Below are 13,829 nucleotides of genomic sequence, written 5' to 3'. Positions count from 1 at the left end.
TCCATTGATCCAATTGCTCTGCTTAGATTTATATCAAGCTGGCAGCTCATGGGCCATGTCCTTTCTTCAGCAGCTAAGGGTTGTGCGTCCTTTCTGCTGCAGCCCGCTCCCTATCACAGCTCAGGAGACAGAAGAAGGATGAAACTGAGCATGTGTGTCCACCTCAGCAAGGTGGACAAAAAATGATAAAAAGAATAAACAGCAGATGGCACTATACAGATGTGTTTTATAGAATAACTCAGTGGCTATATTACATTTTAACTACATTCAGTTACAATAGTATTTAGAACCAGATGCAGATTAGAAATCTGAAAAATATTTTTTGCGGGACAACTCCTGTAAGTAATTACATCCTTATGTCTAACTGCACCTGCATGACTGATGACATCATGGATGGAATACGTGTTTTGTTCATTTTTCACTCGCCATTGGCAGGCGATACCCTGGATGTCACCATGCGGTTATATTAACCCAAAAAAGTTATGACTGTTTGAACAGAGTGATGGATTTAAAAAAAAGGACAAAAAACATCAGTCTTAGGCCTCTTTCACACGGGCGTGTGCGCCCCGTTGCCATATTGCGGACCGCATTTGCGGATCTGCAATACACGGGTGCCGTTCCATGGACATTCCGCATCAGATTCACTTCAATGGGTCCGCAAATCCGGAGATGCGGAACGGAACCCTACGGAAGCATTACGGAGTGCTTCCGTGGGGTTTTGTCCCGTACTTCCGTTCCGCAAAAAGATAGGACATGTTCTATCTTTTTGCGGAAAGGCAGAATCGCGGACCCATTCAAGTGAATGGGTCCGCGATCCGCTGCACCTGCCCCACGGACTGTGCTCGTGCATTGTGGCCCGCATTTTGCGGCCCACAGCACGACCACAGGGCAGGCACGCCCGTGTGAAAGAGGCCTTAATGGTTTAAAATAAGTAATTCCTTAAATACCAGTTTGTAGTTTAGAGCCCTGGTGATACATAGGTCTGCAGAGAAGCTGCCTACACAAAATGGTAGAATATTTTAACCAAGACAATTTGTAAAATTGCGTAATTTTTATTTTAGATACAATGTAGCAATAAAAACGATTGATTACAAAAGTGTTTCATTACCAACACTAATTTTATGTGACCCCCACATTCTTTTATCAGGTGACTGTTATGAGCAACTCCATACAGAAAGGGAATTTTCATCCAAAATAGAAAGAGATGAAGAGAGAAGATCGAGGACCCCTCTTACCTTAACCTTCCCACCAACACTGAAAAGTGAAGCCAATCTGGGTGTGGCGCCTGCAGAGAGTAAGTTTATGTGCAATCTCAGGCAAAAATAGCGGACACTTTTCTTTCTTTTTTTTTCAATTTCTGTATTGAAATGACAGCAAAAGGTAAAACATACTATGCACAGGACAACATATCTATAAATCTCCCATACATAATCCAGTAGGAGGAAATGGCTGTGCATATGTAGCATCCACAGGGTTAATGTTACAATGTCAGTAAGCTCCCTTTGGAACTGACCAGGAGAAATACTGTATGTTTTTTTGACAAGGACAGACTGGAGGGAAAAAAATATAAAAGTGGCCCCAAGCTGTTGGTGGATCCAAACTAACAGTCAACAAAAGTAGGCAGACCCAGCAATACCATAGTGCAGCACAAAATCCTCCCACTCTTGCCACACTCATCAACTAAATCGCCATCCTGAGGACAGATTACTGCTGAGAGCATCAAATCATTATGTATCTGGATGTCAGTTATAAGCAAAGGTGGACTAGGAACTTAAGGGGGTTGTCTCATCTCAGACAATGGGGGCATATTGCTAGGATATGCCTTCATTTCGAGAAAAGAGCCCTGAAAGTGGTGGAGGGCGCATTTCGCTGCCCTCCATTTATTTTCTATGGGGCCACCGAAAATAGCCGAGCATCGGGCCAATAGAAGTGAATGGGAGCGGAGGCCGATCATGCGCAGTGCGCTTCCATTCACTTCTATGAGAAGAGCGCTTGGTGGCGGCTGGACCAGAGTTGTCCAGCCACCACTTTGCGGGACTTCTTCCCCGATATAGGTGCAAGTCCCAGTGGTGATAATGGGTGCATATCCTAGCGATATGCCCATATTGCCTGAGATAAGACAACGCCTTTAAAGTGGCCCTGGAAAAAAAAACTAAGTGGCCCCATGTTGTAGGCGGGTCCAAATTGTCAGAAGGCAGAGCTAACACAAGTAGGCAAAGACGGCAATATAATATTGCGTCACAGAATACCACCCTAGCAGAGCCAAATACCTCAGTGCAACACAATAAACGGACCCAGTAGCATCAAAAACCACAGTGCAGCACAAAATATAGCCCCAGGGGGACAAAATACCTCCTCAGAAGCTGCCAACGGCCATGTTCTGTCCTCCTATTCCAATTGCCTCAGGTTGGCAATACAGTTGAATTCAGGAATTAGGAAGGCGCCTGTGGTCGCCATCTAGGTACACAACAACAGTAATTGATGCCCCAGCATTAAGTTACTCTGGGGGTGATAGATTATTACTTACCTGGCTAGCAGCCATGAAGAGGGCTCAGATGGCCCCCTGGGCATCACATTTTCCTGTAGAGTATATGGCCAATCCACCCTTGGCTATGACGTAGGCTTGGGTGGCATCAGACATCCGTCCACTGGGAAATTTCCCTGTAGGGTCTATGGCCAGTCTGCCAATATTGTAGGAACCAGAGCTGTGGGAGCTTGTCTCTTTGCCTGTACAAAGTGACACCTAGCCCTGGTTTCTCTTCCTTTTAAAAAAAAACAACAGGTATTTCCTTATCATCCACCATGATGGCTACCATGGAGAGATGACCCTTAACCTCTATAGGGGCAGGAACACAGAGAGCGTAAAAGGCCACCACCCACTCTCACCCTCATTGTTTTCCTGCCCCTATGGAGGCACCTACACAGAGCACCTCTGGGAGGAGGTATCGTTAAATACCTGGATGAAGATTTTATCCTGTACTCCCTCTGCCCTCCTGCGTTTTTTTTCCAATGCTGGACAGAGGTGGAGCAACAGAGGGAACTCGTCCTCAGCTTGGGGGGCCTGCTTTCCCTCCACTAAGAACCCGGGGTCTTCCTTCCCTTCCAAACAAGGAAGCACGCCGGCCTCACCATTGTAGCTGGCCGCGCGCTAGGATACTTCCAGGTGGGGGCGGAGTCACATCGCAGTGGAACGCATGACGCCGAGGCACGCTGTGATGACGCCAGACGCCGCTCGGATTAAAGAGCGGCATTTTCAAATTACACAGCCTCCACTGCGAGTCCTCCCTCTTTGGACAAATATGTCTACTCCGGACACCCCAGCAAGATCTATGGATCGGGCAGAACCCCTATCGGCCACTCCAACTGGGAGTTACCCTGTGGGGGTCATGTCATGAAACCAAAATGTATGATTCCTTTATAGTGGGCTAATGTATAGCTGCTCCTCTTTTATAGAGAGCAAAGGCAAAGATTAAAGCTAAGAACACAAAATGTGCCACTTGTGCTAAAAAGCTGCAAGAAGGTTATGCTAAAAAAAACTCTGCCAGACATGTATTTATGCCCTAATGAAAGAGGAACAGCCGTCCATCCTAACAGAGGTTAAATCGATATAAAATGAAATCAAATCATCGCTAGCCTCTCTTAAACCTGTTTCCGCACCTCCGCCAAAAAAGCCCAAAATTTCTATTCCATCCTCCTCTGATTCAGAGGACATGGATTTGGGCCTGTCCGAACCTAGACCAATTGAGGTTGATGAAAGTTTGTCAGAAGTTGAAATTATTGAGTATGATAGAAAATATTTCTTCTCATCCATGGAAATTGAAGATGAAGACCTATTGACAGCTGTATGGTCTACTGTGGGCATAGAGGACGTCCAGGGGGGCTCAGAACAAAAAGATCAAAATTTTTCCCTGTGAATGAAAACATTAGAGACTTGATCTTAGACAATTGGAGTGATCCTGAGAAAGAGACTAGGAGTCTCCAGGGAATTTAAGCAAAGATTACTGTTTGACCCAACAGAAACAAAAATATTTAATGACACTCCCTTGCCATTCGAGGACTCTTCTCAATTGTCCGATCCTATGGAAAGGAAAGCCGATGCCCTGCTACAAAAATGTTGGGAGGCTTCTAAGTATGGTATCAAGACATCGTCGCCACATCTGTCGCCAGAACCATGTATATCTGGCTAAACGAGCTTGAAAACCACATAAAAAAATAAAACCCCTAGGGAGGAAATCTTGGGTTCAATTCCCTTACTGAGGTCTGCCACTGCCTTTTTAGCGGATGCCTCCACAGAGTCCATTAGTTTTGCTGCCAAGGATGCAGCTCTATCTAACGCCGCACGTCACGCCTTATGGGTTAAATCCTGGGGAGGAGACAGAACATCTAAAGCAAAACTTTGCTCTATTGCCTTCTCCGGCGAGTATGTGTTTGGTCCTGTGTTGGACACAATACTGGAAAAAGCAGCAGACACAAAAAAGGGTTTTCCTGAAGAGAAAAAGAAAAAACCCTTTCATCCCTTTCCCTCTAAGTCGAAATCATATAGAGGCAAAGGTAAAACGGGTCGGTGGAGTTACCGCAAAGGGGGCAAGGGCAGAGGTTTTCTCCTCAATCCACATAATAAACAAACCGACAAGCAATGACGCCAAAGTAGGGGGCAGATTGAGGAATTTTCTGTTACCCTGGCAGGAAGTAACCCAGAATCCTTGGGTCATAAATTTAATCCAGAACGGATATCGCTTTCCTCAATCCCCCCCAAGAAGGTTTTAACTAACTACACACAACCCCAAAATATTGCAAAAAATCTGGCAAGCAGTCCTAGATTTAAAATCAGCGGGCGTAATAACAGAGGTGCCCACCCCCGAAAGAGGGAGGGGTTTTTACTCAAGTTTATTCCTTGTCCAGAAACCAGACGGATCCTCCCGTACTATAATAAATCTAAAAGGATTAAATCAGCACATACTATACCGGAAATTCTAAATGGAGTCCATTTCTTCCATCATTCCACTAATCAAAAAAGGTTCATACATGACGTCCATAGACCTGAAAGACGCGTATTATCACGTCCCCATACATCAACAGTCTCAGGCCTACTTAAGATTCGCCCTGCAAGACGAAAAAGGCATAATAAATCCTTTTCAGTTTACAGCTTTACCCTTCGGCATTTCCTCCGCACCCAGGGTATTTGCGAAAATCGTAGTAGAAATTACCGCCTTTTTCAGACTAAAGAAAGTAAAAAATGTTTCCTACCTAGACGACTTTCTGATCGTAGGAGACTCATCAACAGAGACACACAATATAACCGACTACGTCTTAAAAGAAATGTCAAAACTGAGCTGGATAATAAACATAAAAAAATCTTTTTTAACTCCAAACACCCAAATAAAATTTCTGGGAGTACTTCTGGACTCTGTGACCCAGTCATCATCCCTCCCCATAGAAAAGCTGGTGGTTTTCAGGGAGAGTACAAAAATTCCAGGCTCAGAAAAAGTGCTCGATAAGAGAAGCCATGAACATCCTGTGTCACTACGGTGGCTTGGGCCCAAGCCCACTCCAGAACAATGCAGGCCTGGATCTTAAGAAATTAGGACAGAAAACAATCCTCACTGGACAGGAAAATATTAATTCCACACCACGTAAAATTAGATCTAAACTGGTGGAATGTAAGGAAAAATCTGTTAACTCACGTAGCCTGGGAAACAACCCCAGAGGTCCAAATCATAACAGACGCAAGCAGTCAGGGATGAGGTGCCAAAGTAGACTCCTCAAATTTGCAAGGCAAATGGTCAGACAACAGTGGCCTACTTAAAACCTCAGGGCGGCACAAAATCCCAGGGTTTATACCGACTGGCCGGACTAATTTTCCAGTGGGCAGAAGAACATGTCCTATCAATAACGGCGGTCAACTTAAAGGGCTCTGAAAATCTAGAAGCAGACTACCTGAGCAGAAAAACTATAGATCAGGGAGAGTGGTCCCTGTGCCAGGATGCTTTCCTAAAAATTTGCGAAAAGTGGGGAACTCCTCAAATAGATTTGTTCGCGTCAAAAGAAAACACAAAAGTCAAACCCAAAGTCAGTTTGTTTGTCATTTAGATTTCTCTTTTTATATTTTGCAAACGCTGCACCTTTTAATGTTCTTGTAGCTCTAAATAATCCCCAGCCTTAAAGGGATTGTCTCACTTCAGCAAATTACATTTATCATGTAGACAAAGTTAACCTTTTCCTGACATGGCAATTTTTCGTTTTTGCGTTTTCGTTCTTTGCTTCCTGCCTTCCCAGAGCCATAACTTTTTTATTTTCCCATTTACATAGCCGTATGGGGTTTGTTTTTTGCGAGATCAGTTGTACTTTGTTATGAAACTATTTAACATTAAATAGGATGTAGTGGTAAGCAGGAAAAAAAAATACAAATTGGGTGGAATTGAAGGAACATTTTTTCCTTTTTTTTTTTATGGCGTTAAATATGCAGTAAAATTGACTTGTTCTCTTCATTCTGCAGGTCAGTATGAATCCAGCAATACCACATATGTAAAGTTTTTCTTGCATTTTAATACTGAAAAGAAAAAAACATTTGGGAAAAAAAAAATATTTCATCACCATATTCTGACCTTCATAACTTTTTCATAGTTATATCTACAGAGCAGGGGCTTTTCTAGGGTTTGAAAACGTATGCCAACTGATTTTCATTTTAAGACCACGATCCTTATCCGTCTTACAAATGCATTGCAAGAACAGATCCGTTTGTTCTTTTTTTTTATTTATTTTTATTTTTTTTTTTCCACATTTTTACCGGAAGGATGGATACGGCATTCCGGTATATCTATGGAAAAAAATGCATTCAGGCAAGTCCAGTTTTTTGGGCCGGAGATAAAACCGTAGCATGCTGCGGTTTTATTTTTTGCCTAATCGGTCAAAAAGACCGAACTGAAGACATCCTGATGCATCCTGAACGTAATGCTCTCCATTCAGAATGCATGGGGATTAAACTGATCAGTTATTTTCCGGTATAGAGCCCCTAGGACGGAACTCTATGTCAGAAAAGAAAAAAACGCAAGTGTGAAAATACCCTTAGTCATTTGTCTAATGCTGGTAAGATAATTGTAACCCAGGTGCCAAGTTTGGTTTCACAAGACTGAGGTTTTTTTTTTCTGGTTTGTTTTAGATTAGGAAATACTGGTAATTTTTTATTAACTAACTAAACTGTGTATACTAATGCAAGTACATTAATACTGGAAAGTATATAACACTATATCCCCATGCCCACGTTACTTCCTACACACTGCTAGCAGTGGTCTTTACCAGCAGATAAGACTTTCCCGCTTATGAAATTCGTTCACACTTCGTTTGTTAGTTAAAGGTGAATTGCATTATGGATTCCGTTACCATGGACCATAACGCAATTCTTTGAAAGAAAGCATAACTGAATGCCTTTAGAGGCATTCCTTTATTCATTCTGTCATAATAGAAGTCTATGGGCCACAAAACAGATCCGTCCTGTTTCCGTTCTGTAGGAGAGGACTCCCCTGCATAAGTGAAACGGGACGGATCTGTTTTTCAGCCCATAGACTTCTATTATAACAGAATGAATAACGGAATGGCTCTAAAGCAGGCATGCTCAACCTGCGGCCCTCCAGCTGTTGCAAAACTACAACTCGCAGCATGCCCGAACAGCCTACAGCAGGCATGCTCAACCTGCGGCCCTCCAGCTGTTGCAAAATTACAACTCCCACAATGCCCTGCTGTAGGCTGATAGCTGTAGGCTGTTTAGGCATGCTGGGCGTTGTAGTTTTGCAACAGCTTGAGGGCCGCAGGTTGAGCATGCCTGGCCTACAGCTATTAGCCTACAGCAGGGCATTGTGGGAGTTATAGTTTTAAAACAGCTAGAGGGCCACAGGTTGAGCATGGCTGCTCTAAAGGCATTCTGTTATGCATTCCATCATAGAATTACGTTATGGTCAGTGGTAACGGAATCCATAACGCAATTCGCCTTTAACCAACAAACTAAGTGTGAACGCATTTCAAAATATGAAATTCGCTCATCTCTAATTATTATGATTTTTTTTATCATTATATGACAGGTTATGACTTTCTTGGAACTGTAGTTTTACTATTTAATATTTAAACATTTCAATTTTATTAGCAATCGCTCTAAGAAGAAGTCTCCTAATCGTTTCTCTGTTTTAGTTTTCAAATTCTGGTCTTGCAATATTCAGTAGCTGAAAAAAATCTATTAAAGCTGTTATCTAGCAGCTATCTAGCTGTTCTAATAAAATTTCGGGATTAGTGGTTGTAGCATTAAAGTCATTTTACTGTACCATAAAATAGGCAGAGTCAAAGCACCCACAGAATCAATTTGATCTAAACACAATATGAGTCATTAATTATTTTATTTTTCAGAGAATCTTTACTTTCCAATTACTTACTGTCATTTTCTTTAAGGACCAGAACTGAAATCTTGTGGTCGCTGTGGAAAGGATAATAGCTTAACAGACAATGGCTGCCAGATTGACTCTTCTCTAAATGCATGTCACTGCCTAGATATTCCCCAGCAGGATCTACAGGTATGGAAAAATATTCATCATTTAAAATATCGACTAGAATTTTACAGAATTGTTTTTTGTATTAATTTTTAGGATAACTTTTACAAAGCCTTTTAGAAACCTGATTATTAAAGAGTGTCAAGAACTCAAAATCTTTCTCTATGTCCTATTAGAGCATATGGACATTATACAGCTTGGGGCCTCCCTCTAAAGCGGTTCACTCTTTAGCTAAAGTGATGGACCACTAGCAAAGTGACTGTAGCGGACCTGGCCCATTCATGTATAACATGTTAAAAAAAAGCAAAAAAAGTGACTTAAAGTAATGTAATTGGATGAGGAACTTCTAGGACCAGACCAAACATCCTCAATGCAGTTTCAGAATGGCTCCAATGAGGATCTGAAATTATACATCTGATAACCACGGGTGAATACATTGTACACATTGCTTTGGAATTTACCTGGAATGGTGCATCTCTCTTTGAACTATAGTATGGATTGCATGGATGGGTCAAGTCAAGTCAAGCTGTTTGATATCTTATCCATTGGTAGTGGTAGATAATCTTTTAGACCACGACTGGAACCACATCCCTGTATGCAGCGCTGCCTGGGTCCGCCATGCATCTTTCTGATTTGGTGTGCTGGATACCTGTGTGTGTTGTTGGTACGGTGTCCTGTTTGGTTTGTGGGCTCCAGTACTTATGCTCGGGTTCCAGTCGTGGTGGCAGCGGCAGGTAAGTGTGTTGTTCTGTGTTCTTACCTGCCGATACAGTTGCTGTTTTTGGTCTCCACTTTTCCCTGCAACTAAGCCAGGAGAGACTCCTGTTTATCAGTTTCTGGGATGAACATGTCATCTCAGCCCCTTCCCTATTATGAGGGATTATCAGGGCGACTCGGGGTCCGAGGTTCCTGGGTATGAGCCATCCTACCATCCAGGTCCGCTCATATGGTGAGGAGTAAGGGCGAGGATTAGGGAAGCATTAGGAGGTGACCTGCTCCCTGTCCTCGGTGTCCTGGCTTAGTTAGCTTCCCGTTTACTCTCCTCATTGTACGGTGGGGAGTTTTCCCCACTCCCCACAGTGACAATTACCTAATGTTGGCGAGGTTTGGCTCCTCAACGTTTTATATTTGATTCTGAGCTGGTGCACTTCATTCTCTAGTTCTTCATGTGATAAATGACATATCTGTAATCATTTTGGTTAGTACAGTAAATGATTGCAAAGGGAAATTGCTAGTGCTCTTTGTCTTATATTGATGTGTTCACCTATTTTTTAAATGATTGAATAAAAACTTGGTGTGTTCTTACTTTTTCACAACTGCACTCAGGGAGCGGTAAGGAGAGTAAGACAAGTTACTTCTGTCACACAATCAGTGTTGCACTAGAGTGCCTAGAACCCACCAGTGAAATTCCTACTGTAGTCCCAATGTGAAGCTACATGCAAATATTGTCTGCCCACACAGTGGTAGCAGCAAGACGTTCAAGATCATTGATTATATGGGTCCCTACAGTGACTTCAAGAAGGCAGGTCCATGGGAAAAGCTGCCCTACCTCCTGTGCCTAGAAGTCTTCTCCTCTCTGCCATATGATGAATCTATGATAATAAACTAGGTGGTCTCTTAAATAATCTACCCAGTTTTTTCTATGGACGCATAGGCTGGTTGAGATTTGCAGTGCAGTCAATCTACTATGCCATGTGTCACTTTGTGCAAGGGATAAGGAACTGGAGCCCACTTTAGCTCAGGGGCCCTCTGGGGGATTTAACAGTTCCGCTGTGAGACAGTCCGGGCCTGCACTCGATTTATTTGGAAAGTGCATGATCAAGGTATGAAGCTCTGGGTTCAAAGAAACAACATGTCTATAAATACATTGAAAGAAAAAGGAAAAAGTCTGGTACCGTGTTAGCCAATAGAAAACGAGTTTAGTGCTTTCATTAAGAGAAACAAAATAAGAATATTGCAGGTTATGCTATGTAACATCATTACTTCTATGTTAGCCATTAAAAGGTATCAAACCTGCAATACTCTTATTTTGTTTCTCTTAATGAGAGAGCTAAACTATAAATACATTCATATGGTGGCGTCAAAATGAAACTTCTGTGGTAGAAGATCCTGTACTTTAGGCTTCCTGAATGTGTGTTTTTTTTTTTCGTTACCTTCTGTTTTTTGCGTTCCGTATACGGAACTATTCATTTCAACGGATCCGCAAAAAAAAGGTAGGTACTTCGTATGCCTTCCGTTTCCGTATTTTCGTTCCGTTCAAAGAACATGTCCTATTATTGTCTGCATAACGGACAAGGATAGTACTGTTCTATTAGGGGCCAGATGTTCCGTTCCACAAAAAACAGAATGCACACGGATGTCATCCGTATTTTTTGCGGATCCTTATTTTGCTGACCGCATACGGTCGTGTGCAGGAGGCCTTAATCTGTATACAATATTTGGCCATATAATACTACTTATACTTTTTAGCAATAATAGTGGGTGTATATGTGAATACACTGTATATTGTGCACATAATTATATAGATTTCCTTTGCTGCTTCTTCTGCAGTATATATGATGGTTATGTATTCTGCATAACGGTAAACTGCAAAAATTTAGGATAGATAATTCCCAATATACACTGTGGCAGAGGTCATTAATTGAAACATGGAGACACAATTATATAACATGGAACACAAACTACAGTATTTGTGCAAAATTGTTTCACCGGATGCAAAGAACAGAATCCACTTTCCGCCACAAGATAAAAGAATAAAGCTACCTTTCCTCTTGCAGTGATCATGCACTTGCAAACTGGAAAAAAAAAATATATTCCCGTGTTTGCCTCCTAGGCATAAAGGGTAACCCCTCCAAACCAATTAGCTGCTATCTACTGCTACATTTGATCTTCCGCTATTTACTATGCTCCCTATACCAGAAATTGTCATTCACTGTTACTTTCTAGTTTGTGCTTCTCTATGAAAACCCCCACACTTCGAGCCGAGAGAAAACATTGTGCCCGTGGACTTGAACTGTAACCATAAAGCTTCTGTACTTGACTGCAACTACCAAGCTGTGTGCCAACTTAAACTGTTAAGCTAGGGTCTAATAATTTAAAGGGGTTATCCCATAATTAATTAACAAAATGGACCAGCCCTGTACCTCACATTTTTTTGTTCCAATTGTTCTGCTAGGGGGTAAGCTGGCTGCTCAGGGAGTATGGCATTTTGTTTTTTGTTTTTTCATTTTATTGATTCATTTGGATGAACACCTCCATTTTTTTTTCTTTCAGATTACACTGAAGAATACAACAGAAAACAGAAAATTTAAGTGTGTGGAATGTGGAAAAGCATTCAAGTTCAAACATCATTTAAAAGAACACTTTCGCATACATAGCGGTAAGTGTCTGGAGCTGCACATTTTCTGCGTTCATTGCCTTAAAAACGTAACATTTTTAGTAATGGCAGAAAAAAAATGGAACTCCATGCAATGATTTTTGTGACTGCATGAAAGATGTGATTACCTGAGGAGCTAGCATTTTGCTTGTTCATTGGGTAATTGGCGGCACCTTTAAACCAGCAGATCATTATAGCAAGCATTCATATGTAATACAGCCCTTGCCTTACACACAGCAGCCAGAACATAGGGGGAGACTTATCAAAACTGGTTACTAGGGGCAACAAAGCCAGTTTTCCATTACACCAATTAGATTCCACCTTATATTTTTTAGAGCTCCTTTGGAAAATGAAAGGTGGAATCTAATTGGTTGCTAGGGGCAGCTAAGCCAGTTTTCCCTTGCACCAGTTTTGATAAATGTCCCCCAAAGAGCTTCAGAGTAAAAGTATGGAGGAAGGACAGAGCAGAAACTTGTGTCCCTAATGGAACATTTAAGACTACTTTAACAACTGAGGCTACAATGCAGCTACCAATGGAGCTAAAGCTGGCCATATACATGGGTGGCAGAGGACACATTTTACTGAAAACTTATAACTTTACCAACTAAATAATTAAACACGAGACAAATCAGTTTGGGATAAATAGGCCGTGTTGCTTTATTTGGGGTTTACCAATTTATCATACCAAATTAACCAAATATTGAATCAATAAATACCAATAAATAAACCAAGCATAAAATATAAATACTTAAAAACTCATTAACTCTTTATGGACCATTAAGTCCACCCAGCACGAGCTGGGTGACCGATCACCCCCAAAATATGCAACACGACAATAAAAGGGGAGGGAGGGCGGGGCGCTGCTCCTTTCAGGTTGCTCCACTTGAACTGACAGCTGGGCACCTGTGTGCTGTCATTTTATCCACAATGGTTCCCGCTCAAAACTGACAGCTGCCAATCAGCTGTACAGCATTTCCCGCCTCAGAAACAGCTGGCCAATCCTGACAGCTGTTCCCAGCATCCCGTTTCCAGGCAGATCACTAAGGGAACCAGCCCAAACCGGATTCCTGTCTTCCTGTCAGGAGAGTCCTAGAATTTGAAATAAAGAAAAAAGGGGGGGGGGGGGAGAGAAAACCCACCAAAACCATCATTTAACCCAAAACCTTAAAATTTAATAAAATGATTCCAGTGCCCCTGCCACCATGTGCCCCCCAAGCTATACGCTCTGGGGGGAGCCCCCTTCATTACCTGCTGATCTTGGCAAGAATGTGTATAGACCTCCCAACTCCTATGTCCTTTTATTCTCAGGGAGATAACCTGTCCAGCAGAACCTTTTTACTCTCGCTCATTTACACATGCATGCTCAGCTGAGCCGAACATGCATATGTATGGAGAGATCAAGAAAGATAGCTGTCGACTGAATGAGCATTAGGGGTTGTTTCACTTCAGCAAGTGGCATTTATCATGTAGAGAAAGTTAATACAAGCCACTTACTAATGTATTGTTATTATCCACATTGCTTCCTTTGCTGGCTTCATTTGTTTTTCCATCACATTGTTTCCATGGTTACGACCACCCTGCAATCCAGCAGCGGTGGTTGTGCTTGCACACTACAGGAAAAACTTTGGGCTGTCAGGTGGCCGGGACCGTGGGAGGGCGCATAGGCCGATGCTTTTTGCTATAGTGTGCAAGCACAGGATTGCAGGGTGGTCGTAACCATGGAAATGAGCAGTGCATAATGTGATGGAAAAATGAATCTAGTTAGCAAATGAGGCGATATGGATAATAACAATACGTTAGTAAGTGCCTTGTATTAGCTTTCTCTACATGATAAATGCTATTTCCTGAAGTGAGACAACTCTGTAAGCCAACAGTTATCTCCTGTGCATGGCCAACTTAAAGGGGTTGGCCACTTTCTG

The 13,829-nt window shown here is 42.2% G+C and overlaps 1 protein-coding gene across 3 annotated transcripts in view; it reads left to right on the top strand.

Annotated features, from left to right (window-relative positions):
* Positions 1-13,829, top strand: part of LOC122932134 (zinc finger E-box-binding homeobox 1-like) — a 123,683-nt gene that overhangs the window by 89,390 nt on the left and 20,464 nt on the right. For all 3 annotated transcript variants that reach the window (XM_044286378.1, XM_044286379.1, XM_044286380.1), the window contains exons 2-4: positions 1,148-1,294; positions 8,437-8,558; positions 11,808-11,913. In XM_044286378.1, the coding sequence (XP_044142313.1) occupies positions 1,148-1,294; positions 8,437-8,558; positions 11,808-11,913 (375 nt within the window). The remainder of the gene's footprint in view (positions 1-1,147; positions 1,295-8,436; positions 8,559-11,807; positions 11,914-13,829) is intronic.

This window comes from Bufo gargarizans, chromosome 3, assembly GCF_014858855.1.
Source record: "Bufo gargarizans isolate SCDJY-AF-19 chromosome 3, ASM1485885v1, whole genome shotgun sequence".
NCBI classification, from domain to species: Eukaryota; Metazoa; Chordata; class Amphibia; order Anura; family Bufonidae; genus Bufo; species Bufo gargarizans.
Note: the sequence above shows the minus strand (reverse complement) of the source record. Positions and strands in the feature narration are given on the sequence as shown.